Raw genomic sequence first — 27,272 nt, 5'->3', positions numbered from 1 at the left:
ATGACATTTTCTCTGCCTTTGAGCTCACTGTGGCATGGGTACACATAGGTTTATGCATTTGTCACCGTGGCTGGGTTGCCGCTCAGGGTGTGGAGGTGTTTTTTTAATAAGAGATGTCAATATCAGTCAATTTATTATAAACAGTCATGTGAAGATAAAAGGGGCAAATCCTAACCTCAGTTGGGCTCCTGGATCCTAACAGAACCAGGTTTGAAAGAAGAAAGGAATGCAGTGAGGAAAGGAAATGGACAGGGTTAGTGTATGCTTAGTTTGCCATCAAGTGAAAATTTGTTAGGTAGGAGATGAAGCTTGAAGTACATTCAGGTTAATTTAAAATTGAAGTGGGGTAGATGGGAATCACGGCGGGTCTCTTAAATGAGTGGCTAAATCAAAGTAAGGTGTTAACTGATTTTGGCTATTTAAGACAAATGCGAAGAGGAAGAACCAGTAAGCAGTTAAAGTGGCTTCTAGAGCATTTCCCCCCCACATTTGAAATGTGTACTCTCAATTGTATATTTATACAGAAGTGAAATAACATCAATACTGTTAATCTGAGTATTCAGTGTATTATTATTTTAACAAGAAATACGTATGCACCAACATTTTTTAAAAGTTTGATTCACTCTGAGAGGCCTTCAGAGCGCAATGGCTTAGTAGTCCCCTTTTGATCAACAGATACCCCAGTGGACACATTTACAAATACATAGTGTAGTTCTAATATTTCCTTCCCTCTTCTTAAAGGTTGGAGCATCTCACTTTGAAGACCACAGTCCTAGAAGGCTGTTCAGACAAGTCTAGAATTCAGGGGAGGATGCAAAGGAGACCACGGACTGGAGTAGTGTGGCTTTGGAAATTGACAGTGACAAAAATAGGGTTCACCTGTAAGGGACGCCATAGGTAGGGATTTTTTCTAGGCGTGTGATGTAGATCATCTCTGTACCAAGAACTTCAGTTTGATGGGCAATTTTTGAGGCTTTGTGTGGCAAGTTTGATGCAAGGTATTACAAAGGCAGCAGTGATGCAAAATAGAGAGGGAGAAGGCGGGTTGTTGGGGAGGAGATGGGACAGACCCATGTTGGCGGCGATGGCCAAGTTGGGAAGAAGTGCGGATTTGGAAAACCGACAAGATGCGGTCCCTCTATCCCTGCACCGTAGCTGCAGTACCTGATCTACTGCAGTTCCTTCAGGTGCTGTTTACTGGTCCGTTCCTACTGTCTCAGGCTCTTCTTTTTCCTACCATTCCTCTTCACATTCTACCTAAATGATATTCTCCCCTTGTAGGGATTGCGAAGAAATTGCTGCGGAGCAAGGTAAATGGCCTTTGAGCGCCAGGGCGGAGTCTAACTAAGCTTCCCTTCATCGTAGGGGCCCGAGTGTAAGATCAAACGCCCGTGGGTGGGCAGGTGGCCGGCGCCGCCCTCCGCCTGTCAGAGGCCCCCGGGGCTGGTGGCGGGGCTGGTGGCGGTGTGCTGGGGCAGCGGTTTTCCCCGCTGCGAGCCCTTTAAGACGGCGGCGCGGCGGAAGCGCGTGGCAGCACGTGGCCGCACTGGGCGCCCTCGGCGGAGCTGCGTGGCCATGGACGTGGGCGCCGATGAGTTCGAGCAGAGCCTCCCTCTGTTGCAGGAGCTCGTCCTGGGCGCGGACTTCGTGGGTAAGGCGCCGGGATTCCGGGCCTCGTCGCCGCAGCCCCCTGGCCGGCGGGAGGGTGTGGTTCGGGCGGCAGAGGGTGGAGAGGTGAGGCCCGGCTGGGTGGTTGCCAGGCTGCAGGAGGCTCAAACAGGGCCCCTCCGAAGGACAGGGTGTGTGCCTTCTCGGGCCTGGGGGGGCATGTTAGGCAGCAGGTACAGCCTTGGCCCCAGTTTGGTCCAGGTGGAACGGGGTGGCCTGGCTTGTCCTTGCTTTGGCTTCCTCTGTTCTCCCTTCTTGACCTCTCCTGGCCTCTTGAGCAGCAAGAAGGTGAGCCAGAACTTTTACCACCAGCAGCGTTTACAGCACAAAGAGCCTTGCGATGGCCTGCGCCTGGGGACTCTTGTCTTTCTTGCCTCCCCTGCAGGTCTAGACATAGAGTTCACTGGCCTTCGTTCTAACCCGTCCGGGCCCCAGCAGATCAGGTAAAGCTAAAACTGCCTTAGAGCTGAGCTGGAGAGGTTGTCGGCTGCGCGCTCCTGGACGACACCCTGGCCGGCCAGCATTGTTTCCCGACAGGCACCCTGTTGGCATTGGGCGGGCAGGACAGCATTTTGTGTGGGGTTTGGGGACCTGGCCCTTGTCCACGAAACGCTGGGTCTCTAGTTGTAACAAGGAAAGTGCTGCGCCTGGTTGAGACGTGCTGATGCAGCATGGAGGCTGTGCTGCCTTGCTGGCCTCTGCGCTGAGATGCCTGTGTTTTCACAGTCTGTTTGACTTGCCATCAGAGTGGTATCTCAAGACCCGTCAGAGTGTTCAGCAGTTCACCGTCTGTCAGATCGGTGAGTCTAATCGTCCGCTGGTTCTTATAAGTTACTGAAATAGAGACTTTCTTCCTTTTTTTTTTTTTTTTGCCGTGCCCGGGCCTCTCACCGCTGCGGCCTCTCCCGCCGCGGAGCACGGGCCCCAGATGCACAGGCCCAGCGGCCACGGCTTACGGGCCCAGCCGCTCCGCAGCACGTGGGATCCTCCCGGACCGGGGCACGAACCCGCACCCCCTGAGGTGGACCCCCAACCACTGCGCCACCAGGGAAGCCCTCTTACTTTTTTAAAATTGTCTTTGTGTTTCCTACTGGGAAAACAGTTTTGGCGCCTTTGTGAGATACTGGCTATCGTTTTGCGTGCTCATTTGGTTTTTGGCCATGTCATGCCTGCGAGACCTAACACTTCAGAATAAGCAGAAACGTGATCTCCATGCCTAAATCAACATTAAGGATCTTGTACCATCTTTCAGGGAAAAATTTGTATGTTTTCTTTAAAGAAAAATCATATACAAGATCATACTATAAACATGTTGTTCTGCATCGTTTTTTTTCTTCCCCACGACTGGGGTTTAGAGATCTTTCTATATCAGCTTATACAGATTTCCTGTTCGTTTTTTTTTTTTTTTTTTTGCGGTATGCGGGCCTCTCACTGTTGTGGCCTCTCCCGTTGCGAGCACAGGCTCCGGACGCTCAGGCTCAGCAGCCATGGCTCACGGGCCCAGCCGCTCCGCGGCATGTGGGATCTTCCCGGACTGGGGCATGAACCCATGTCCCCTGCATCGGCAGGCGGACTCTCAACCACTGCGCCACCAGAGAACCCCTCCTGTTCGTTTCTAACGGATGCATAGCACTCCAAACTGAATGTATCTGTTGGCTCCCTCTCCTAATGATGAGTACTTTAGTTACCATTTGTATGTGATGAAACAGGGCTGCATTGACTGTCTTAGTGTTTATATGTTACTGTGTATTTGTGAATGTATGTGTTTGGTATACTTGTAGCAGTGGAGTATGTGCATTAAAGTATTGATTTGTTGTCTAACTATTGCTTTTCCTACCAACCATCTGAGAAGTTTACAGAGACTTACACTAACAGGGAATGTGTCTGTTTCCCTCACTCACACTGAGTATTACCAGTCTTAATTTTTTGCCCACCTGGTAGAGGAAAAATGATCTAAAATTACCGTTCTGATTTACATTTTTAATACAGGATCAACAAACTGTTTCTGTAAAGGGCTAAACTAAATATTTTAGGTTTTGCGGGCCATACTGTCTCTGTTACAACTACTCAGTGCTGCCCTTGTTAATGAGAAATCAGCTGTAGTTAATACACAAATGAATGAGCATAGCTGTATTTCAATAAAACTTTATTTAAAAAACAGGTCATGAGACATTTTACTGATTCTTTTCCTGTGAATGATGGTGAACACCCGTGTGTGTGTGTGTGTGTGTGTATGTGTGTGTGTGTGTTTTGCTCTGTGTCCTTGTCCTTTGCTATTATTCTGTTGTGATTGTTTTTCTTAATTGTGAGACCTCTTTGAAAGTATGGGAAACAGCACTTAGATGCGTTTGTTTTGTTTTTCCCCACTTCAAAGTGTTTTTCACTTTGTGTGTGGTCTTTTTAGTGGTACAGACATTCTAAAGCAATTAAATGTATACATCTTCATAGATCTTAGTGTTTTCTCTTTTTTTTCTTTTATTATCCCTTTTTTCTCTTTTTTTTCCTTAGTGTTTCCTCTTACTGGTTTTAAAACCATAGAAGTGTCATTTTAACATTCTGTGTTTGAACAGCCATTCACGATTATATTTCAGTAATCTCCGTGTGAATGACAATTTGACAGTTCTCATGTTTTGACTCTTCTCTTCATTTCTTTCTTTTTTAGAAGTTATCCTAAAGCTCGTACAATAACTTTGGGTGCAAAGTACTGTTCAGAAGTTTTTCTGTAGTTAACTTCTGGTAGCTTTTCTTTTGGTATTCATTCTTTCTACCATCATTCTTCTAGGATTGTCTATGTTTTCCAGTATTGAAGGCGAGTCAAACAAGTATGTATAAAGACCTTTGGCAAAACACATGGCTCTTGCCCACTTACCTTCTCCACCTGCTCCCCCTTCAAATTCTGCGTCAGGCTCTGAAGTGCTTTGGCCCCGGGTGCTCTGTAGACCCTCCGGCTTCTGTGCCCGCCACCCCCCTCCCCTGCCGATGCCCACTGGTCCTTCAGGTCGCTCAAAGCAGCACCATCTCTGGGGGCCTTTCCCAGCACCCCTGTACCTTTGGTGCTCCTTTCCCCATTTCCTTGTCTCCTGTGTGTGCCTTCAGGATTGCAATTAACAGTGTTATAATGAAGGTGATGTACCTCCCAGGCGGCAGCAGTCAGAAAGGATGCTGAATGGCAGCCCCACTGTCTCAAATAGGGCGTCAGACTTTGTTCCCCAGGGGCAGGATCTCTGCCTTTTTTCATTGGCCACCCCCATGCCAGTCATAGTGCTTGAGATATAGCTGACATTCAAGTACAGTGGACCCTTGAACAACACGGGGTTTGAGCTGCATGGGTCCACTTATACTCAGATTTTTTTCACTAAAATGACGGTACCCATGTGTAGACACAGGGCAGGCTGTAAATTATACACGGATTTTGACTGCATGAACGGTGGGCGCCCCTAACCGCCGTGTTGTTCAGGGGTCAACTGTACTTCTCAAGTGGAGGGAAGAGCCCACTCCGAAGCCTGTGGTGTGAGCCAGAATTCTAAAACTGGTTTTCGTCTTTTTCTCCTCATGTGTATTTTTTTTCTAGGTATGAAGCCCATTCGTGTAACTTCTTTCTCTTCCCTACAACGTTTGGGATTTTGGATTCAGAGTTCTCTTTCCAGGCTTCTAGTGTTCAGTTTTTGAATGAGCATGGCTTCGATTATAACAAGGTACAGCACTGGAGGAGGGGACCAGGAAGGGTTGAAAGGCTATCTAGCCCACCTGGTCTGAATCCATTTCCTGTCCCCTTTCTGACTTGTCCTCAAAACGCGGACAAGGAAGGTTTCTTTCCACTCTGCTGCCAGCACAGAGGATGCCTCTGACTAGTTTCCTTGTCTGTTCCTTTCTTCAGTTTCTCAAGAATGGAATCCCGTATATGAACGAAGAACAGGAGAAGAAAATTAAACACAGCATCCTGACTGGGAACTGGAGAGTTCGCAGGTAAGGCCTGCTTCTCCGGGTGCTTTGTGGGTTTCTTTGCTGCTGGTGTGTTTCTGGCTTTCCTGTGCGTAGACGTGCTGTCTCCAGGACAGGCTGACCTCACACCATCACCTTTAGCTGGCATAGCTTCCTGGACTCACGCTCAGTCAAACGCAACAGCCTGAAGTGCTGGTGATACGGTTCTCAGGCCTGAGATAAGAAATCTCTCGCTGTGTCGCGTGTGATTTTAGTGTTTAACAATGAAGGGGAGAAAGAACTGACTGTTAATTTGGTACTCAAAGAGGCAGGCACCCCATTCCAGGGCTGGAGGGGAAGATGGCTCTGTTGGCCTCCCTGTGAGATGTTATGTTGGCCTCCCACGTGATCTTAGGGATTTTTCAAGGTAAATCACAGGTAGCCTTGACCAGGTAGTCACATGCCTTGGCTTGGGCACGTTGCCCCACGTGCCTGACGCTGCTGTGTTCCCCAGGGCAGGATCTCTGCCTTTTTTCTTTGGCCTCCAGTGCCTCTTGTTGTACTTGAAACCCAGTTGTACTGTAGGGCTGGGGCCAGGCCTGCACAGCCGCGTGGTGTGCTAGAAGGAGCAGGCCGCCCGGGCCCACACAGGCCCTGCTGTCCGCTAGCTTTCTGGTTTTGAACCAGTCCTCTAAGCTCTTTGAGCTTGAGACTCTTTGCCTGTCTCAAGAAGGGGTTAAATTAGACAGCTTTTAGTTCTGGAATGTTACGATTATCTGGTCCAGATAATTATGTAATGCGGGAATTTTTTTTTTTAATGTCTGTTTGTGGTTTTATATAAAAATACCTTTTGGAAGGGAAAAACAAATTGAATTTTTAATCTTCTGTTATCTTCAAGTGTTGGAGAAAAGTCTTTCCTTTTCTCAACATAACATCATGTCCTTATATTTCTAACGCAGGAGAAGGTGTACTTACCAAAGTTGCTGTCTTTTCCATGCTTCAGCAGATGGTGCTTTTTCACTTCTGAGAGCAGAACTGAGAAGATAGGGCTGATGGTGTTGTTCAGTGTGGGCTGCATCCCAGCGTCCTCCTGCCCATAGGCCCGTCCGAGCGAGGGGCAGAAGGGCTCCTGAGGACAGACCAGAGGGTAGAGGCCAAGTGATTGGCTTCCTGTCGCAAAACAAGACTCAGAAAAGAAGTGGTCTCTTTGGGGTCCATTTTCTTGCCGAGATCACAGTGTTAAAACGGGAGCCTTCAGAAGCCTCTCCCCCGTTAGCGCTGGCTCATGGTTCTGTGGTCTTCCCCAGCATTCCCGCTTCACTGTGCCCATTTTCAGTTCTCTGGATAAAGACCAAATCAAGGTGGTGATTGACGAGGTGACGCGCTGGCTGGACCTGGCAGAGGAAGGCGACTGGATGACCCTCCCTGGTATCACCGGTAGGCAGGAGGTAGCTCCCCGGCCTGGGAGCTGTGGAACCGGCCGCTGTCACGTGCTGGAGGGTGGGGGAGCATCCCTTCTCCCCTGGTGGGTCCTGGGCGGCAGCTCAGCAGACACATGGTCCTTGTGGTTAGATAGAGCCCTGACCTCAATTCGGAGGTTGAAGGGTTTTCAACCGATTCTGAATTTTAAGGTTGAGGGAGTGAAGTTCCATTCAGAGCCATCCTTGGTGCCAATCCTTGGTGCCCTGTGGACTCTTGCTTTACTGTTGTTAATCTCTGAATTTCTCTGAATTTCCCCCAACGGGACAATGTGGGATCACAATGAACCTGCCCTAGAATAGCGGTTCTCAGCCCTGGTCGGTGGACCCCAGGGGTCTCTGAGACCCTTTGCAAGGGGTTCACAAGGTCAAAACTCTTGTCAGAATATCACTCGGCTATCACTTGCCATTACCACTGTGCCGTTTGCACTGATGGTCCTGCAGCTGCGGTGGGTAGAGCGGCTGGCGCTCCAGCACAGGCGAAGGGAGGCGCGTCCGACCACGCTGGCAGTCGTATTCTTTGTTACTGCTTCCAGTTTTTAAAAATTCCAGTTTTACTTGGAATTCAGTGAAATAATTCTTTTTAGTGAAATAATAATTATTAATTTTATTAAATCTCAACATTTGATTGCTCATCTTTTAAAATATTCTGTGTATCAAAATAAGTACAGAAAAAATAAATGTTCATGAAACATTGCTGCTGCTACCGAAGTACAGTGGTTGTCTTGAGCAAAAGCACTTGTGCAGGTTTTTGTGTTGAGAGCTGAATTAGCTCCCTCTTATTCACTTATTTATTTAAAGGCATATATATGTGTGTGTGTGTGTATGTGTGTGTGTATATATATATAAATATATATGTGTATATATAAATATATATATATATATTTTTTCTTTTTTTTGGGCCATGCCGCATGGCTTGTGGGATCTTAGTTCCCCGACCAGGGATTGAACGCCAGGCCCTCCCTCGCCAGTGAAAACGCTGAGTCCTAACCACTGAACTGCCAGGGAATTCCCTTAAGGAATATAATTTTTACTTGAAGGAACTGACTGGTTGTTTCAATGTGGGTATTTTCAATCACTTTCTCAAGTGAAAAAAGTAAGCCTTGTCTTCAGGGAGACTCACTCACAGTATTTGCTAGAGATGAAATTTGAGCTTTCAATAAAAGACTGGAATTTTGGAAAGCTTGCATCTGTCACCATAAGCTTGACAACTTTATGAGACCTTTCTAATGAGCTCAGTGGCCATACGTACAAGTGCCTTTTGATGGTATTGTATGATATGTGAACACTTGGACGATGTGTATAACTCAGGAAGCCAGCGCTCTCCAAATAATCACCACATGATGTTACAAAATCATGGGCAAAAGTGTAATGGGTTTATTATTTTTAAAACTTGGCGATTTTGAATTTCATGTATAGTTTTAATTTCTAACATGATGAATATCAAGACCCGTACCCCCACACACACAAAGACTCTTTGGGGTCCTCAATTTAAGAGTGGCCCCGAGATCAGAAACTTCAAGAAAGCTGCCCTAGATCGTGCCGTGCCATCCCTGTCGCTTGGCCTTGTGGGCTTGCGCATACCTAAGAGCTGTCTTTCCACTTGATCCGTCCATCTCTCAGACGCTTTTCCTCTCGGGCTTCTCTTGAGGGGAGGGTGGACTGCCGTTCCAGGGTCTGCAGTGGTTCTGTGCAAGTCTTGTTTCCTTGCTGCAGGCTTCCAGGCCTTCGAGGTCCAGCTTGTGCTGAGGAAGGCCCTCCCCGACATCTGGACGGTGATGAGAGGCCAGGGGGTGAGTTCCCACCTGGAGGGGGGCAGCCTCGGTGGCTCTATCATTTCTCTCTCGTTTGGCCAAATCTGGCCTCTGTGAAAGGCTTCTTCTCCCCCCCTCCCTCTCCTTCCTTTTGAGATGAAGGACCACTTTTTTGGCCCCATTCCCAGGAACCCAGGATACGGGGACCTTGTCTCTACTTCTCCTTTCAGGTGACAGTGAAGAAAGTGAGTAAACGGCATCGCTGGTATCTTGAGAACACGTCTTGCGATCGAGAAAGCTGTTGGCAGGAGAAGATTCTTCTCTCTGCGAGGGGTTTTTCTGTGTTTTTCCAGATGCTGGTGAAAGCCCAGAAGGTAGGGAAAAAATATCTCTTTCCTTGGTCTTTAGCAGTCTTTTGTAATTTTGGCTGTAGGTACTAATGGGTCCTTCAACTAAAGGGTCCTTCAACTGAAAGGGTCCTTCAATGGGTCCTTAAGATTCCTTAAGATAAGTGACTTCCTTTTTGTTAACCGGCTTTATGGATCTAACCTTGCTTTCACAAAATCATGACAGATTAATTTGGGGAAAGACTGTCCCTATGAAATATTACTAGTTCTTTGCTCCTTTCAGACACATGGGCATTTCAATACTAATTGACCTAAAACTACTTGGGGACTGCACATGTCTGCTTCACAGCTTAGATTCCCAGTGCAGCCCAGGCCTCGAGTCCCTCTGACTCGCTGCTTTGCTTTTCTGGCCTTTAAGCAGTCAGGCTACCTTTCATGGGAGTGGAATGCAGGTGGGGATGGGATTACCATGTCGTCAGAATGCAGTGGGTTCTACAGCTACACCCTTTGCCGGAGACAGCAGTTAGTCTATGGCGTCTGTTTTATTTTTAAAATTTCATTTCTCTCACCTGTCGATTTCTTCCAAGTAGCCCTTAGTGGGACATAATATGATGATGGATCTGCTGCATCTCCATGAGAAGTTCTTCAGACCTCTCCCAGGTAGGGACAGACCATCCTCCTTCCTCTGATCTTAGCTTGCCATCTGGCAAGGGGATTGGCCCAGAATCGTGCCCCTGAGGGAGCCCCTACACACACAGCCATCCCCAGGGCCTCACAGGTTTCCGGAGAGGTCGCATACATCTGTGCCTGTTACCATTTTCCTGGAGCTGGGGGACTTTCTCCAGGAGAAAAACTTACGTTTGAATTGATACTCTTCCCCTCTGTTACGGAAGTTGTTCGGTCTTATTGCATAAGACTTAGCAAAATCAGAGACGGGCAGGGGACGTGTAATCACAGCTATAATCCTGACACTTTTTGCTTTTCCCTCTGTTGTGGCTTTTGACCACACAAGCTTTTTTTCACTTGCCAAAAGCATTTATTTATGTCATTAACCTAAAATCATTTAATGGCCACGTTGTACTGACTTATGCCTGTCCCAGTCTTTTCCATGACTGATGCCATTGGACACACAGAAGTGTGACACAGCAGTTAAAAGCACGCATTCAGATGTCATGTTGAGGCCTCATCCCACCATTGTTATGTGCAATCTCAAGCAAGTTACTTAAACGTGCCTGTTCTGTTTCCATGTCTGTAAAACGGGGGAAATGATATCAACAGTATGGATATCAGAGTTGTTTGGGGATTAAGTGAACTAACGATGTACTGAGAACACCAGTGTAGATTGAAAGGGGTGAGAAGGTTCTAGGAGAGAGTTCTCTAGGAAATGAATTGATTAAAAAAAAAACACCTCAGTTTGAGCATCTTGAGAGAACTTGGGGAGAATTAAGGGTAAGATAATCACTCACCAAAAGACTAAGCAAACAACCAAACAAAAAAATTGCTGGAACAAAAGCTGTGCCAGAAAGGAAGTCATTGGAGGAGACCACCTGGCCCCTTGGTGAGTAATGCACAGGTGCTCTCAACGGTGAGGCGTACGAGGTAGAAGGGGTGATTATTTCCTTACCTCATGGGAGTCAACAGTTAGTGAGGGCCCCAAACCGGGAAATCACCGAGCAGCGTAAGCATGTTATTTAGAGATGTGGGAATAAACTCCAGAAGAAAAAATTGAAGGTCGTTGCCTTTGGGCAATAGGAAATGGGAGGGCAGTGAGAAGAGGGCTAGCAGAGGGGTTTGGGTTGGTTTGTTTTGCAGACAACTATATGCAGGTATAATTTTGATAAATACGTGAATTAATAGGTAATTTTTATCAAGGCACTTATAATTTTTAACTTACTGGATTTTTCTTTGAACAGTTATTTACAGACGTCACATCTGCCTTTCCAGTCATACCTCGTTCTCCCTTTTCCATTGGCTAGAACTTTGCAAATTGCGTTAACTAATGTTGGCCTGAATTTAGGAAAACCGTTTAGCTTTTGCTGTTACAAATGGTGATGTCAGGTTGGTTTGAGATTCAGAAATCCTTGATGATGAGGAGTAAGGATGTTTTCAATTCCTATTTTGTTTTATTTGCTTTATTAGCCAGTGTTGGTGACGAGCTAGATTGGAGAATTTCTTCCCATTTTTACCAATGAACTCACTTCTGACTGTCTGGGTCTTTCCCTTCAGAAAGCTATGAAGAATTTAAGGTGAATATCCACAACCTATTTCCTGTTCTCATTGACACCAAAAGTGTGGCCAAGGATGTCTGGAAGGTAATAAACTAAACTGCTCTGGGGAAAGGAAAGCTTCGTTTGTCCCACTAACACTTAGCTTTCTCGTTCTTTTCAGAAGATCGAGAGCGTGCGTCCCTTGGACGTTTCCTTGAACCCTTTGCTCGTATTTTGCAGCCAGTATTGGTTTTCTTTTTTTATTCTGCCACCTCTGAGTGATGCTGGCTTATGTGTGATTTTTTTTTTTCTTTCCTTCATTCAAGTTCTCACGTTTTGACTTACTGGTGGGTAGTTCACGGGCTTATTTAGATAGCACAGCAGAACAACTTGTTCTAGAGCTTGGTGTATACACAGTGAGTGTTTGCAACGTGCTTAAAGAGCGTCAGTGTTGGGGGCAGGGATCCCACTTGAAAAATTTTATCTTTACTGAGCATTAGGGCCGTGGGATTTCAACCCAGACACATTAGAATCACCTGGGAGGGTAAACACTGACACCCAGACCCCACCTTCAGCTTCTCTGGTGTAGAGGGGCCGGGAGTGGCATTTCTACAGCTGCCGGGTGACTTCTGTTCTGCAGCTGAGGTGGTGTGGAGGACGGAAGCACCCAGCTGGTTTAGAAGTTAAAACTGAGGAACCAAGCAAGGGGAGGCAGATCAGTGTTGTAGATAAAGCTTTAAGCTGATCAGAATGAACTGTTCGGTAAGGAAACCACAAAAGCGGCATTGGGCTCCTTGGTACATCTTTGCCCAGAGACACACGTATTACTCATACCTCATGTATTTCTAGCTGACGGTGTTCTGTGACGCTGCCCATCTCCACAGAACGGAGTTCTAGGGCGAAGCGGGAAGGACGCGGGGGCTGATCTGAGGCAACTAGTGCAAACCAGTCTCCACTGCACGTGAGATGAGGTGAACTCCAGGCCTTGGTGACCTGGCAGTCCCTTAGAGTACCTAGTGCCCTGCGTAATGTGTCCTTGGCCGCGGTCTTGTGCCTTGGAGTCCTGTGTTTCTCAAACCCCTAAAACACTTGTCTTTGAAGGAAGTTGCTGTGTTGTGTTTGTGGCAGTTTTCTTAGGCTGGGTTGCCGGGTCCCTTATAGAAAACCCAAGGACCCTAGGTACCCTGACATCCGAATTAAGGAATAAATATAGGTGTATGTAAAGAGAGGAGTTTATAGGAGTTTGCATTTTCCAGGTCATTTTAATGGCCATGTGGTAATACCTGAAGCAGATAGTAAACATAACCACAAATGTCTTATTCTCCCTAATTTGTTTTCCATATTATAGGAGCTGAATTTCCCAAGGGTTTCAAGTCTTTTAGAAGTTTATGAAGTCCTAAACAGGTAAGAAAGCTGTTTTTCGGAGCTGCTTATAGATCAGGGGTTCTCACTTGGGGCGATTTTGCTCCCCAGGGCACATCTGGCAACAGTGAGATGTTTTTGGTCGTTAGAGTTCAGGGGTACCTAGTGAGTAGAGGCCAGGATGCACAGGACAGCCCCCAACCCAAAGAATTCTCCAGCCCCAAACGTTACTGGTGCTGAGGTTGCCAAACCCCCTTCTGGAGGGGAAGGGGCCTGGTCAGATACCTACAGCTGTTTAATTATCTGGTGTTTTCTGTTGGCCAGGGTTTTATTTTTCCTGTGATCTGTTTGATTATTGGAGTGATTAGCTCCAGGGGAACAGATTTTGTTCTTCTTTTGGACCTTGATGTTCCTCTCAGGCCTACAGCAGTGAGAGGCATAGTACGTGCACATTAAACACTGGAGTGAGTGAACGGTCCTAGTACCGGGTGAGTTCCTGCCCTTCCTACAGGAACAGCGACCCTGTCTTCCCTCATGTCCCAGCCACGCTGCGGGCATGTGCTGGCAGGAGCGTGTTGCCTGGAAGGCCTGGAGTGGATGGGGGCTTCTCTGCCCACTCCTTTGTCCCCAACTGGGGGGACCAGCAAACCAGAGCGGGGAGAGGGTGGCGTCGGGAGCAGTTGAAGGTGAGACCTTTTTGGAAAGAAGCTGTGTCTCTGTGGCTCACTGTCATCCGGCCACTGGCACGGGGGCCCCTGAAGATGCCTGGCCGGAGCCGCACTGGCCTCTTGAGTCTCCCATAGATGCTCTTTTCGGCTCATGGCATCAGTGATTTCCGACGTGATCGTCTCCTCTGGCCCCTTAGGCTTCATCTCTTCCTTTGTCACACGGCCCTCCTGGCCTTCATTTCTAAGAAAACAAGAAGCTAGAGGCGGGAGTGTCTCAGCCCCCTGCAGACACTTGCGCGGTGTTAACCTCTTCGCCACTGTCTCTCCCGTCAGCCCGCACACGGGAACGCCTACTGTGTATGGGGCCAAGGCACGAAGGGCTGCCCTCCCACGGCCTGTCCGTCCTCCTGGCCCTGCACCTTCCCAACGCTCAGCAGCCTCCCTGCCCTTCGTGCCCCCCTGACCCCCACCGTGTCCTCAGCCTCTCCCTCAGCGTCAGCATTTTTCTTCTAACTCAGAAAACGTGAAGCTCCCCTCAGTCTCCCCTCTTGCCACCACTGTCCTTGTTCTGTCTACAACAGGCCTCTTCAGAGGCCTCGCCTTCTCCTGGGCCCACTGAGGTCAGGTTGCCTCCCCTCCACGGAACTCGATCTGGGTATCGGGGCCCAGCTGATGGGAAGATGCGCACAGGCGTTTGGAACAGGGCGTGGCAGGCGCTCGTGCTCAGTGTTAACTTCTGTCTGGCGTCTGACACCCTGGGCCCCTCGGCCCCCTTCCTTGCCGTTGCGCCCTCTCCCGGCTTTCTCTTATTTTCTGGTGAGTGTTTTAATCTCTTCCTCGCGGGCTCTCGTTCTTCCACTCGGTCCCTTACATCTTTCCAGGGTCCCCACTGTCCTCTTCTTTCTCGTTACCGTGCCCCTGGGTGACCGAATCCACCCACCCCCAGCCTCGACGACCACCACGTCTGTGCCACCGCGGCTCCAGACTCCTCGCATCCTGACCACCTTCTGGTTGTTCCTGCACCACGTGGCCACAGGCACCTTCTGCTTGGCCCGCCTCTCTGCCCGTCAAACCCGCTCCCGTGTCTGGAGCAACTTCTGCCACATCCCGATGGCGCCAGGCGCTGTGCCGATGGCTCGTGTGCAGGTGTGAGAGAGAATCTTGTTTTCAGCACGCAGGCTCTGCATCGAGACTTGCTGGGTGTAAATCCCAGCTTTGCTTCTCACGAGCTTCGTGAGTCACCTTGAGAGCAGGCCCCCAGAGCGATGGCCACCTTGCGGCTTAGGAGCACATGAGGAAATCAGGGTTCAGAGATATGAAGCATATAGAGAGGTACCGATAGATTCTGTTGGAAAACAGACGAAGGGACGGTTTCCCTGTCGAATGCCAGCCGCGTTCACCCACGTGCCAGAGCTGAGACCTGGAAGGAGACCCAGAGCTGGGCCACCAGCGTCTTCTAGTCAAGGCCTGTAGGTTTTACTCCCTAAATGTCCTGGAAACCGGTTCCTTTTTCTGCATCCCCAGGATCATTGCCCTCCCTGGGGCCTTTATTTTTTATTCCAATGGTGGTAGTAGCTCCTCCCCAGGTAGCTTGGTGGCCTGACCTACTTTATCTGCCGGGCTGCCACTTGAGTGATCTTTTAAAATGTGAACTTGACCGTTTTTCTGGTCAGAGTCTTCCTCCGGTTCCTGAAGCCCCCCCGTAACGTTCGAGCTCTTTCCCGGCCCCTGCCCTTCACTGCGGGCTGCGCCCTCTCCCTCGCTGTCTCTGCGTGCTCTTCTCTTGGCTTGAAGTGTCTGGCGCTGCCCCATTTCCTCAACCAGGTGAGTCCCTGGGGTTCAGGACTCTCCTGTAGGACCACCGACTTCAGGAAGCCTTCCCTCCCGAAGGCCTGTCCCTCGATAGCCAGGCGTGCACTGCTCACGCCTCGGGCGTCGCATTTCTAGGACGCGCCGAACAGCAAGCTCCCGGGGGCAGAGCCAGCATAGGGTTGATCCTGGTGCCCGGGCTGGGGTCCTGCGTCTGGTAAATGCTCAGAATGACGTGGTTGGAGCCTCTGGCTCTGCTGTTCTTTCATCTGTCCCGTTGCCTGGTTACCAAGACCTGTCTGCCCATGCCTGGATCCGTGTTTTGTTTTGTTTGTTTGTCTTATTTTATATTAGAGCTGTGTTTCGTTGTGATTTTCAAGGAGTCCCAGTACTGAGGACATTTTTATTTGTTAAGAGGATGAGGGGAGAACGAGAAAGGATTGTCAGCGGACGTTTTCTATCGATCTTTCTTCTCTAATAGTGACTTGAATCCCACCAAGAATTCTGGGCCAGTGATTATTCACGCAAGCAAATGTGAAAAATACGGTACGTATGTTTGCCTGAGCTGTGCTCCTCCGAGGTTGGCACGGCTTTGAGGTGCTGCAGCTCAAGCCGGGTCTCCACGTGGCAGGTGTGGGAGGGCCGGGTGGGGCTTTTCCCGTGCCGTATCCATATTATAACCGCCCGATCGAAAGGAGCCGTCCCAGAAGGCGTCGGAGGTCCCGGGGCGTCCGTCTGTCCAGAAGCCCCATGCTTCCACCTCCCGTGGGCGCTCTTGCTGCCGTGGGGAGGTCCTAGGTCACAGTGGGGTGTGGCTGAGAGAAGGGTGCGTGGTCTCTGCAGGAACAACCGCTAGTTGGCTGTGTGTGCACAGCCGACGTGGGTGTGGAACTGGGGCGGGGTTGGGGGAGAGTCCTTTCCCGGGCTGTGTTCTAATCGCTGCTTAACCGTCTCTCCTGCTTCTGGAAAAACACTTCAGTTGAGACAAAGTATCCCCATGAAGCAGCATACGATGCCTTCCTGTGCGGATCCGGTGAGAGTTGCTGCCCTTTTAAAGGGAGACCCCTGTCTTATTTTCAGTCATCCCCCGCCATCCCTATCCCCCCGCCCCCGCCTTTACTTCCAGGTGGGTGGCACATGTGGAAATAAGGCCTGAGTTTGCATATTTTGAAAAAGCGATCAGATTGCGCCTTGATGCCTGTCACATTTCTAGCTTCTTTTTTTCCAGTTCTTTTGAAGGTGGCCCACTTGCTCCTATGGAGAGCGCACGGGTGAGTGTTCCCTTCATCCTGTGATCTCATCAGTGGTCAGGATTTGTTGAGCCCTCACTGTAAACCAAGACCTCGGGGCTCCCACACTCTCCCGAAGAAGGAGGATGCGAGTGTCATTGTGTAAATGACACATTTATGGAAGCAGCCCTCCTCCATAGGCAGCCTTTCCCAGCCTTCCTCCCACTCTGGGGCTGGTCCTGGCCCCCCGCCTCTTGTGTCGGCCTGGGGAAAAGTCACTGTCAGGACGCCAAGACAGTGGGTGAGGCTCGGGCTCCGCCCCCGCCCCAGTGTTCCCGGGGCGGTATGCTTGCTCCGTCTGTTACCCTCCTCTTTCCTCGTGTCTAGTAAGCTGCAGTGAGGTGGGAGGGCAAAGCATATAGGCCAACAAGTGATCCATCCTCGGGGTTCACACAGTCAGGCTGGGGAGGAGGGCAGTGACTTGGAATAAGGCACACAGGGGAAAGGTTCTTAAAACCTCAACTTGCAATCTTAAATGCACTTTCTCAGGGCGTCGCCATCCTGGATGCCTGCGGTGCTGGGCTCGTAGGCAACAGCTCCACACGTGAACAGTACATTCTGTGGCACATCCTTGCTGCGTACATGTGTTAAGTAGGATTTAGGGACTTCCCTGGCGGTCCAGTGGTTGAGACTCTGTGCTTCCAATGCAGGGGGCACGGGTTCGATCCCTGGTTGGGGAACTAAGATCCCACATGCTGTGCAGCACGGCCAAAATCAAGTAACAGAAACAAACAAAAAAAAAATCCAACATGAGACACCTCGTGCCATAAATTCAAGGGGGTATTTTTTTTTTTAAATAAAAGTAGGATTTAGCAGGCCAGGGGAAGGAGCTGATCAAAACTGTGTTCTTTGGGACTGACTTAAACATTTTCAGACTCTACCCTGTTAATGTGGGTACTGCCTAATTTGTCTCTCTTGGTAAAGGGTATTATACACAGAAATAGCCTATGACACATTGATGTAAGGCGTATAGCTTCAGCAAGAAACCCCCGCCCCGTCTCCTTCTTCCCTGTGCTCTGACTGTGAGGGCAGCTGAGACAGTGGAGCCTTAGTACCTGGACCTTGTGTCCTTAATTTCTTTTTTTTTAATTAAAAAATTTTTTAAATTAATTAATTTATTTATTTTTGGCTGCGTTGGGTCTTCATTGCTGTGCACGCGCTTTCTTTAGTTGCGGCGAGCAGGGGCTACTCTTCGTTGTGGTGCGTGGGCTTCTCATTGCGGTGGCTTCTCTTGTTGTGGAGCACGGGCTCTAGGTGCACGGGCTCAGTAGTTGTGGCATGTGGACTCAGTAGTTGTGGCTCGTGGGCTCTAGAGCGCAGGCTCAGTAGTTGTGGCGCACGGGCTTAGTTGCTCCGCAGCATGTGGCATCTTCCTGGACCAGGTCTTGAACACCTGTCCCCTGCATTGGCAGGCAGATTCTTAACCACTGCGCCACCAGGGAAGCCCCAATTTCTTTTAATCCTCAAAACCTAGAAACCATCCTAGGTTTAGAGAAGCTCCGTAGCAGCCAGGCCTGCCTGGTGCCAAGGGCTGTGCTTTCTCGCGGGCCTGTGCTCAGGTACGTGGTGGTGTCTGGGTGGAGGCGAGGCTGAGTCAGGACAAGGCTGTGGGGCGAGGGACGGCCATTTGCAGTCTCGTCGAGGGGCGATGGAGTGGACCTTCCTCTGAACAGGGGCCTCGCTCATCCCCTGAGCCTGTGGCTGTTGTTGATGAGCCTAGGGGCCTTTACCAGACGGCCACCAACAGGTGGTGACCCCTGGAAGTTCTCCCTTGGCTCGAGCCGTGGTGAGAGCTCGCTGGTCGTGTGGGGGAGGCCCGTCAACAGAAGTCCCAGAGCCTGTGAGGGGAGGAGGGAGGGGGGTCTCGGGCGGCACCTTGCCCGTTGTCACCAGAGCCTCAGCTGCGGCCGAGGACGTGGGACACCCCCCGTGGGCCTGAAGGCTTTGGGGTTTTCTGTCCTCGTAGGGTTCTTCCCATCCCCAAGCCCTCCTTCCCGCTGTACCTCGACGTGCTGGCTCCCTATGTGAACCAGGTGAATCTTATCCGAGCCGGGGTCCCCAAGATCGTAAGTAGACTTCATTTTGCTCCCCCCATTCGGAGGCTGGAGGCAGCTTGGGGCTCTGGGGGCTATCAGGGGCTTCTGACGGCCACCAAACGCGGCCAGAGAGGGCGCTCACGCCCCACTAAGCCTGTGACTGTCTCCTGTGTTTTCCCGCCTGAGCCAAAGGTGAGCTCGCTCGTTCCTTCCTCCTCTCCTCTCCTCCCCACTGCTTGCAGGGCCTGTCCTAGTTTCTCGCGCAGGATTTTCCAGCTGGGTAGGTAGTCAGTCAGTAGGAACTGTGGAAAATCTGTTCTCCTCCCTGTCTTCTAGAATTTTTCGGGTCCAGATTACCCCAGTATCCGCCCTCCCATCCTCATTGTCACCGTCAGGAGGTGGCCCGGGGTCAGCGAGCAGCAAGTCTACCGCGAGTTTCAGAACCTCTGCAAGTTTGACGTCAGGAGACTGGTGGGGAGCCACTTCCTGCTTCTGACCAATAAGTTTAAGGAGTAGGTGCCTCGGCTCTCAGCCCCCGCCCTCCAACCACAGCCACTCCAGCCGCTCGGAGCAGCTGTGGTGCTTGCGCGCCTGACCGAGCCCTTCTTTCGGCAGCACCCGGAGCATCCTGAAGGAGTACAGGTGCCACCCCACCCTGCAGGTCTCCGTGTACCGCTACTGGAGACACTCCCCAAACGTCAGCTGCCTGTTACAGTAAGTGACCGGGACTGAGGCTGCTTCGGACTTGCCGGTGGTCCCAGCTGGGTGTGAGTCGAGCACAGCTCGCTAGCCGGCGTGCGCTGGGCAAGGGGTCGTTGACCAGCACGCTGGACCAAACGTCGTTCAGTGACGCTCAGCAGACATTGATCGAGCACGTGCTGTCTTCGGCACTGTCCTAGGTTCCAGGGCTTCATCCGTGGGTGAAACAAAACCCCCTGTTCTCGTGGAGCTCGCACTGGAGTGGGGGTAATAAACGAGTGACCTGCACGGTCTGTTAGGTGATAAGTGTTAGAAACGAGCAGGGTGAGGGCTGGCCTGGGGGCAGGTTGCTCTTTAAAGGAGAAGATCGGGGCCCTCATAGAAGGCCCAGGGCGGGGGTGGGGGGGTGTCGCTGTGGGGAGTGAGCCAGGCACGGCGACGCGGGGCGGGGGACGGTGTCCAGGCAGAGGAGGCAGCGGGGAGGGGCCCTCTTGGGGGCGCGGTGCTCCTGGCGTGTGGAGGGGCAGTGACAAAGCTACCAGACGAAACAAGGAGCAGCAGGCAAGGCTACGGAAGCCGGCGGGTTGCGGCCAGCAGAGGGCGCGGCTGGGGACTGCGGGAGAAGCTGGGTCGGCCGCCGGAGGTTCCGTGGCGCAGGGCTCTGCGTGGAGACGTTGGGGGACACAGGGCAGGGGGACGTCAGGAAGCCAGGTCACCTGGTCACACTGTGCGGCTGCGGCTTGGAGCGCTTGGTGGCAGGTCGGGGGAGTCGGGGGTGCCGAAGGTGGGATCAGACAGACGGGAGCAGGGTCAAGTTTAAACCCGGCGTTTTTGGTCTGAGCCGCTGGGAAGACAGAGCTGCTGTTAAATGAGCTTGAAGGATTTTGGTTTCCTGTTAGGAGCCAGACCCGTCGAAAACCACATCGTTGAAGAAGAAAGCTTGGCTGCTAGGCAGTCTTCACCCCCTCAACTTCCAACGTAAATCACTGGGAAAGGTGCCCTCTGTGTCCCAGAGCCATTGTAGCCTCGAGAGGATGTTGACGCCGGGAGAGGGATGGAAAGGAAATAACACCCGGGCGAACGTAGCCGGGAAGGAAGAGGGGCCAGCCTGCGCTGGTGCTCTCACACCTGCTGGGCGCACGCGGGGCCTCCCGCGCCATCCAGGCCGCTGACCGGTGTCATTGTCTTGCAGGGTCTGTGGCGTAGTCACCACCTGGGCCTTTATCGCGTTTCTCCTGGGAGGTGCTCGCCCCTGAGCGCAGCAAGGCCGCCTGCAGTCCCGTCCTGTCTCCGCGCGATCCCGGGGCTGCCGTCCTGGCTTCTTTTGTTCAAATCACATCCTACTTGCATGTGGATCTGCGCGGTCCTTACGAGGAGTTTTGTTATGTGTTGAATGTGAAATTCTGTAAATATTATCAATGATAAATCCTTTGTGTGTGGCCAAAACTTTTCTTTCTATAAATGACCGGGGAGAAGCCACACCTCTGGGAATTTGAGCTAATGTTCCAGAGTGTCTTCTGAACGGACAACTGCGACGATAAGAGCTGGACACCAGGTGGGCAGAAGACTCCGTTATTGCTGAGAGAGAAAGCAATAGCTGATAGGCAGGGGTTTAGGCCTGAGAAACGGCCGAAGCTTTAGTAAAGGGAAAAATAAAACCAGGTGTCATGGGCGCCGGTGTTGGTCCATGTTTTGGGTAACTGCCATAAACCATGAAGCAGCTCACCTTAGAAACAAAGTGGCTTGTACCGCAGGTATGAACCCTGAGATCGAGGTAGAAGCGGATGGTTTTCTTTCCTGGGCAGTGCGGGCCCTTCACTCGGCTTCGTCAGGAGCTCTTCTCTGTGAGGGGTTGAACTTGGCTGGGCTGTGCGTTCAGCCTTGAACTTAAGGATTCAGCAGAGCCTTCTTAAATTCCTTGTGGAAGAAGTTTTTTCTGTATAAAACAGAAGTGTTAGTACTGGCAGCTGCCCAGAAGGAGAGTTTGGGAGCCACCCCAGACGTCACACGCCTGTCCTGGGGTGTGAGTGACACGGCAACCGATGGGCTGCTGTCCCTGCGATGCTCGGGGCAGCTCTTGTGGTCAGACCAGTGAAACCCTGCTCTCGGTGAGGGGAGGGAGGTCTTACCCGTTGGTCCAAACAGCCTCCTAGTGGGATTGTTGTTTTGTCTGTCTTCCCATTGGATGTTCCTTTGTGTACGCTAAGGAAAAGTTTTTTTTTTTTGGGGGGGGTACTTTTTGGTGGGCTTTTGGGGCCCCATCTCATGGATGTGAGCCCTGCATTAAGTAAGCAAACCTGAAAAGTGAAAACGGGCTTCTCAGCTGAGCGTATACAGTGACCATTTTGACTTCCCGGGGTTGGGGCAGGGCCTGAACACTGAGCTGTCTTCGTTCTGGGGCGAGAGACCCTATTGTAATTTTATCAGACATTATTCATTTATTCATTAAACTCTTAAACTGTTCATAGGTTGTTCTCGAGTCCCTGCTACGTGCACGCTCAGCGGGGCCTCCGTGCTGTTGGTAGCATCCTGCCGTCCACCCACAGGGACTCTGGCTGACCGCACCGTCCACTGTCCCTCCCCGAGGAGGCGGGTGGGGGTGACATCTGAGCTGCTGAAAGCCCATGACTGGGATCGGATTCTGTCTACTGACTTCCCCTGAGGTTCCCCGCGTGCGCATGGTCGGAGGTGCTGAGTAGCAGAGCGCCCAGCTCGTACCAGCTCCCACCCCGTGGGCCCGGGTCCCTCACCCTGCTCTCTCCTCATCTCCTCTAGTTCTTCGTGTCGGTGCCTCTCGTGCAGCCCTTTCTCCATCATTAAATGAACCAAAGCAAGGAACAGACACCAGCCTCCCGTCCTCCGCTCTGTGCCCCTCTCCCTGCGGCTCTGGCTGTCCCCCCGCCTTCCAGCCACGTTTCCCTTCGCTGCCGAGTTGCTCACAGCCACACAGCTCGGCCCGCCCTCTGCCGTCCGTGGTCCCCGCAGCTATTCGGTGCCGAGGGACTGGGTGCTGTCCGCGTGTCCTGCTGTGACTGAAGCTTGTGCCCCGGCTGGTGTCTCTCTGGGCCCAGAGAGTTTCTTCCCTGATGGCCTCGTTTGAGGAAGGTGGTGGCCATCCCTCTGGTCCCCCACTGTTAGCTCCAGGGCAGGGCTGGGGCACTCTTCCCAGACCCTGCCCTGTCTCCACCGGGTGTCCCCCCTTCAGCCTCTCTCTTCCTTGCCATCCCGCCACTGCTGGCCTCGTCCGGGCCCCCTTCACACCACCTCCGTCTGGGACAAGCTCAGAGCCTCCTGGGACCCTGCCCACCTCCTTCCTATGGCCTCACAGACATAAGAGGGATCTGAGGGCAGATCTGGTCCCCTCTCCTGCCTGAAGCCCTTCCGTGGGTTCTGCACCCAAGTCCCGGAGCCCTTGGCCTCCCCAGCTGCTCCACGCCTGCAGGCCGTGCTGAGCACCGTCCCTCAGCCCCTTCCCTCCGCGCGGCTCACGGCCCTCGCCCCTCTCGACTCAGTTCAACTGGCGTCTCCTCCAGGTTCTGGAGCTTTGCCGCCCCGATGCCCCGTCAGAAGTTGGGCTCCTTCTGCCCCATGACGACTCTTAGCACTGTGGGAACGAGTTCGGATTCTTCAGTGCTGCTCGGAGGCACGTGGCAAGTGGCACAGGCCTCATCGTTTTGCGTAATCGACGTGGCTCTGCCTCAGTGGTACAGAAAAGGGACACGTGGCAGCCCCCAGACTTCACCCCCGGGAGCTTTTGCGGTCCTCTGCGTCCTGATCATATACAAGTGATGTGACTCTAGTCCTTGCTCCCAGAATTTTGAATCTCGTTTGTCTGTAGTTTAAACCGTTTCCCTGAACCGAGGCCTCAGAGACACGTGGGGGGCGCTCCCTGGGCCAGGCGTGCTGTCCTCCTGCCGCGCCACCTGTGGGGGTCGGGAGCCCGTTCCATACCCTCCGTGCTTTAATGCCCCACTCGTCCGCCGTGAATATACATGGTGGGTTTAGGCAGGTTCTAAAAACAAGACCGCGTGGCCGACATCTGAAGAACTGGCTCAGCACCGGTTCTTGGACCTTGGCTGGAGCCCCCGGGTGGAGTACAAGTCTGTTGGGCACCCTCGGCCGCTCCCCCTGCCTCTCCCCCAGCTCCTGCGGCCCCAGTGCCGTGGGAGGACCCCTGGCTCCCTGCATGGATGGGTACCTTCTATCCCAAGGCTCTTTCTTTTCTCCATGAGAGCAGAGCTATCTGGTATCATATGATGTCTATTTTTTTTTTTTTTGCGGTATGCGGGCCTCTCACTGTCGTGGCCTCTCCCGCTGCGGAGCACAAGCTCCGGACATGCAGGCTTAGCGGCCATGGCTCACGGGCCCAGCCGCTCTGCGGCATGTGGGATCTTCCCGGACCGGGGTATGAACCCGTGTCCCCTGCATATGCAGGCGGACTCTCAACCACTGCGCCACCAGGGAAGCCCATGATGTCTATTTTTATGGCCAGAGAACTGGGGTAATGGTTTTCTAAAGCCTTAAAACTTAATAAATAACTCGGACCGTTTTGTGGTGAAGTTTGGGGCCATGGTGGTGGTTGGCCTGAGTCACTAGTAAAGCTGGAGGCAGACGTAATCGATGATCTCTGTGCCCTCTTCCATCTAAAGCCTGTGACTGTCCGTGTGCGGGCAAAACGGTGTATGTGCATCACATTCTGTGATCCTGTGAAGACTGAGGAAATACATTAAAATGATCTCTGTAGGGGCGATTGGGGGTGATTTTAACGTTCTATCTCATACTTTACTGTATTCTGAAAATTTTGTATAACATCGTGTATCCTTTCTAAATGGAAATGTACTTTAAAAAAAGAAAAGAAAAGCAAAGAAGGAGTTCCCTGACAGTCCAGTGGTTAGGATTCGTCGCTGTCACTGCTGGGGCCCCGGTTCAGTCCCTGGTTGGGGAACTAAGATCCTGCAAGCTGTACAGCGCACCATAAAAAAAAAAAAAAAAAAAAAGGAAATGTACTATTAAAAAGTCAGTACCTATAACTGAGCATATGAGTGATCACAGTTAATTAAAGAGGTGAACTTGGGCTTCCCTGGTGGCGCAGTGGTTGAGAGTCCGCCTGCCGATGCAGGGGACACAGGTTCGTGCCCCGGTCCGGGAAGATCCCACATGCCACGGAGCGGCTGGGCCCATGACCCATGGCTGCTGAGCCTGCGCGTCAGAAGCCTGTGCTCTGCAACGGGAGAGGCCACAACAGTGAGAAGCCCGCGTACCGCAAAAAAAAAAAAAAAAAAAAAAAAAAAATCCCTTTTGAGTGCTGCCTCTTAGAAATTCAGAATATCTCAGTCACCGACTTTTAAAAATAGCCTATTTAACTAATTTTGGGTTTGCCAAGGTAAAGGGACCTTCCCTTGTCTTTTGGGAAAATTTTCCCTTAAGTAACCGTTGAAGAGATAAAAATCCAATGTCCTATAGAAGCAGGGAAACAGAAGAATGAAAATATTCATTAGATGACGTCCATTCTGTAAAAACCTCAACCACCACTTGATGGTACCAAAAGCTAAGGAACCCCAAAGGGCTCCTTCCTGCCCGCCCGTAGAGCCATTTAGAGCTCCATTTCTCCCTAGTGTGAGATGCTATTCTTTGAAATATGATTTGATGTATTTTTGTTCTCGGAAGAGCTTATCACCTGTGACTCTCTCTTCCCCTGCCTGGGATGGACATCACTGCCCAGGCTGGAGTTTAAAACAGTTTAGAAAATGATGGCTCAGACAGCGAGGAGGAGGTTTCCTGGGTACTTGAAGGCGGGGCTTGCGAATGTCAGTAGGTCTGGGCTGGAGGACTACAGCCTGGAGTGTCGATCTGAAGACAGACTGCAGACACTCAGGGGCTAGTGCTGGTCAGGAAGTCCTAGCAGAGCTGGCACGGGGCCTGGGAAGGCGAGGGGCACCAGACAGGGGGATGCCTGAGACGGACCCCAAGGGGAGGGTAGCCCAGAGGGTGTGGGACCTGCAGGAGAGGTGGTCCCACGCTGCTGCTTCCTCCTGGCTGCAGGGGCCCTTGGGCGTCCTGCACAGACCCGGGGGTGACCATGGTGGGCCGGGTGTCCCGTAGCAGCCTGGATGAGCCCCTGCTTCGTTGTGCAGGGTGAGAACAAGCGCTTAAATTTCCGCTGGGGCTAGAGGTGGGATGCGGCAGGGAGGCACTCCAGAGCCAGGCCAGGAGGGCGCTGCGGAGGCTCCCAGACCAGCAGCTCAGGTGACAGCTGCGAGGAGCGCTGTGTCCAGCGCAGGGACTCCCCCTACATGTGCGCCCGAGGCCTCACTTCCCTGGGCCCGCTCCCAGCCAAGGCTGATCTGCAGGATGCTGGGGCAAATGGGACTCCCCTGACAGCCAGCTTGGGCTCAGGGATGCCCCACTGGCCCTGCTGAGCCTTCTGCAGGAGGTCAGGACATGTCCACCAACTTCCCATCCCTTCACTCAGGGTCAGACTTGCCTTGATTGTGGTCTGGCAACTCTCCCAGCCGTTGCTCCCTTCCCGTTTCCTCTACACAGGCATTTCCCCCCATGCTGTCCTTGTACGTTAATCCTACCTTCTGGTTTGCCTCTCAGAGGCCCTGGGCTCACACAGTCCCCTGACACCACGAGGTCCCAAAGCTGCCCTTACGTGCAGTGCTGTCTTTACTCTGCAGAGGGGAAGGGAGAGAAAGACTGGGTGGGACTTTGAAGTGACTGAACTGAAAATCTTAATTGCCTGCTTACCTGAAAGAAACAGTTTAAGCTAGAAGAGATGAGTAACATTGGGGTGCCAAGATTAAGGATTTTTCCAGAACAAAGTGGTTACGGGAGTTTAAGCTTTGTTCTAGAAAGTTAAAGACGGATGTATTTCTCAGTACCGGAGGCAGAGTGACTCTACCTCTGCCTGATTCACTGCACACGGAGCCTGTCTGGGCTGCTCTTGACTGTGGACTTGGGGTCACCTGAGCTACCTCTCACCTCTGTGGCACCATCGTGATGGGCTGGCTCCGTGTTGCTAGTGGAATGGAACACTGGGAAGGGAATTACCTCTTACAGTGGATTGAACAGTGTCCCTCCCAAATTCACAACCACCCAGAACCTCAGGATGAGAACTTATTTGGAAATAAGGTCTTTGCAGATGTAACTGAGGGTCGAGCTGAGGTTATACTAGATTAAAGCATAACAATAAATCCATGGGGGTGTCCTTATAAGAGACAGAAAAGGACACACAGACACAGGGAAGGAGGCTGTGAAGACAGAGGCAGAGAGTGGAGTGAAGCTGCCACAAGCCAAGGGGTGCTAGCAGCCACCAGAAGCTGGAAGAGGCCAGGAAGCTTCCTCCCTTAGAGCCTGAGGAGGGAGCAGGCCCTGCTGACACCTTGATTTCAAACTTCTGGCCTCCAAAACGATGAGAAAATAAATTTCTGTTGTTTAAGTCACCCATATTGTGATAATTTGTTATGGCAGCCCCAGGAAACTAGTACACCTCTCTAATAAATTTATACTGTTAAGAACAGGCCCAGCCCTAGTAATTTTGAGGCTCAGATAAAAGTACCAATGGAAGCCCACACCCTCTACATCTAAATATTTAAATGTTATAAAACAAGCTACCCTCCATACCCACTAGGATAGCGTTCATTTACTTACTTATTTATTTATTTTATTTTTGGCTGCGTTAAGTCTTCGTTGCTGCGTGCGAGCTTTCTCTAGTTGCGGCAAGCGGGGGCTACTCTTTGTTGCGGTGCGCAGGCTTCTCGTTGCCGTGGCTTCTCTTGTTGCGGAGCACGGGCTCCAGGTGCTTGGGCTTCAGCAGTTGTGGCACGTGGGCTTAGTAGTTGTGGCTTGCAGGCTCTAGAGCGCAGGCTCAGTAGTTGTGGCGCACAGGCTTTGTTGCTCCGCGCCATGTGGGATCTTCCCGGACCAGGGCTCAAACCCGTGTCCCTTGCATTGGCAGGCAGATTCTTAACCACTGCGCCACCAGGGAAGCCCCCAGGATAGCGATTATTAAAAAGAGAAAACTACAAAATA

At 51.5% G+C, this 27,272-nt stretch overlaps 1 protein-coding gene across 2 annotated transcripts; it reads left to right on the top strand.

The window, feature by feature from the left end:
* The first annotated feature begins 137 nt into the window (after positions 1 to 137).
* On the top strand, positions 138 to 21,701 carry PNLDC1 (PARN like ribonuclease domain containing exonuclease 1). Of its 2 annotated transcripts, XM_067701614.1 has the most exons (19): positions 138 to 1,651; positions 2,054 to 2,111; positions 2,395 to 2,468; positions 4,451 to 4,490; positions 5,240 to 5,363; positions 5,546 to 5,634; positions 6,926 to 7,026; positions 8,784 to 8,860; positions 9,052 to 9,195; positions 9,759 to 9,828; positions 11,395 to 11,480; positions 12,724 to 12,779; positions 15,696 to 15,760; positions 16,194 to 16,247; positions 16,443 to 16,485; positions 18,470 to 18,569; positions 18,876 to 19,051; positions 19,155 to 19,253; positions 20,431 to 21,701. In XM_067701614.1, exons 1-19 carry the CDS (start codon positions 1,576 to 1,578, stop codon positions 20,492 to 20,494), a joined length of 1,596 nt encoding a protein of 531 aa, XP_067557715.1. In that variant the 5' UTR covers positions 138 to 1,575; the 3' UTR covers positions 20,495 to 21,701. The 2 variants fall into 2 exon arrangements, with proteins under 2 accessions (XP_067557715.1, XP_067557714.1); XM_067701613.1 differs by having other exon boundaries at positions 138 to 2,111.
* Positions 21,702 to 27,272: the final 5,571 nt, after the last annotated feature.

This window comes from Pseudorca crassidens, chromosome 13 (assembly GCF_039906515.1).
Source record: "Pseudorca crassidens isolate mPseCra1 chromosome 13, mPseCra1.hap1, whole genome shotgun sequence".
NCBI classification, from domain to species: domain Eukaryota; kingdom Metazoa; phylum Chordata; class Mammalia; order Artiodactyla; family Delphinidae; genus Pseudorca; species Pseudorca crassidens.
The sequence above is the reverse complement of the archived record's forward strand: the minus strand, read 5'-3'. Positions and strand labels throughout refer to the sequence as shown.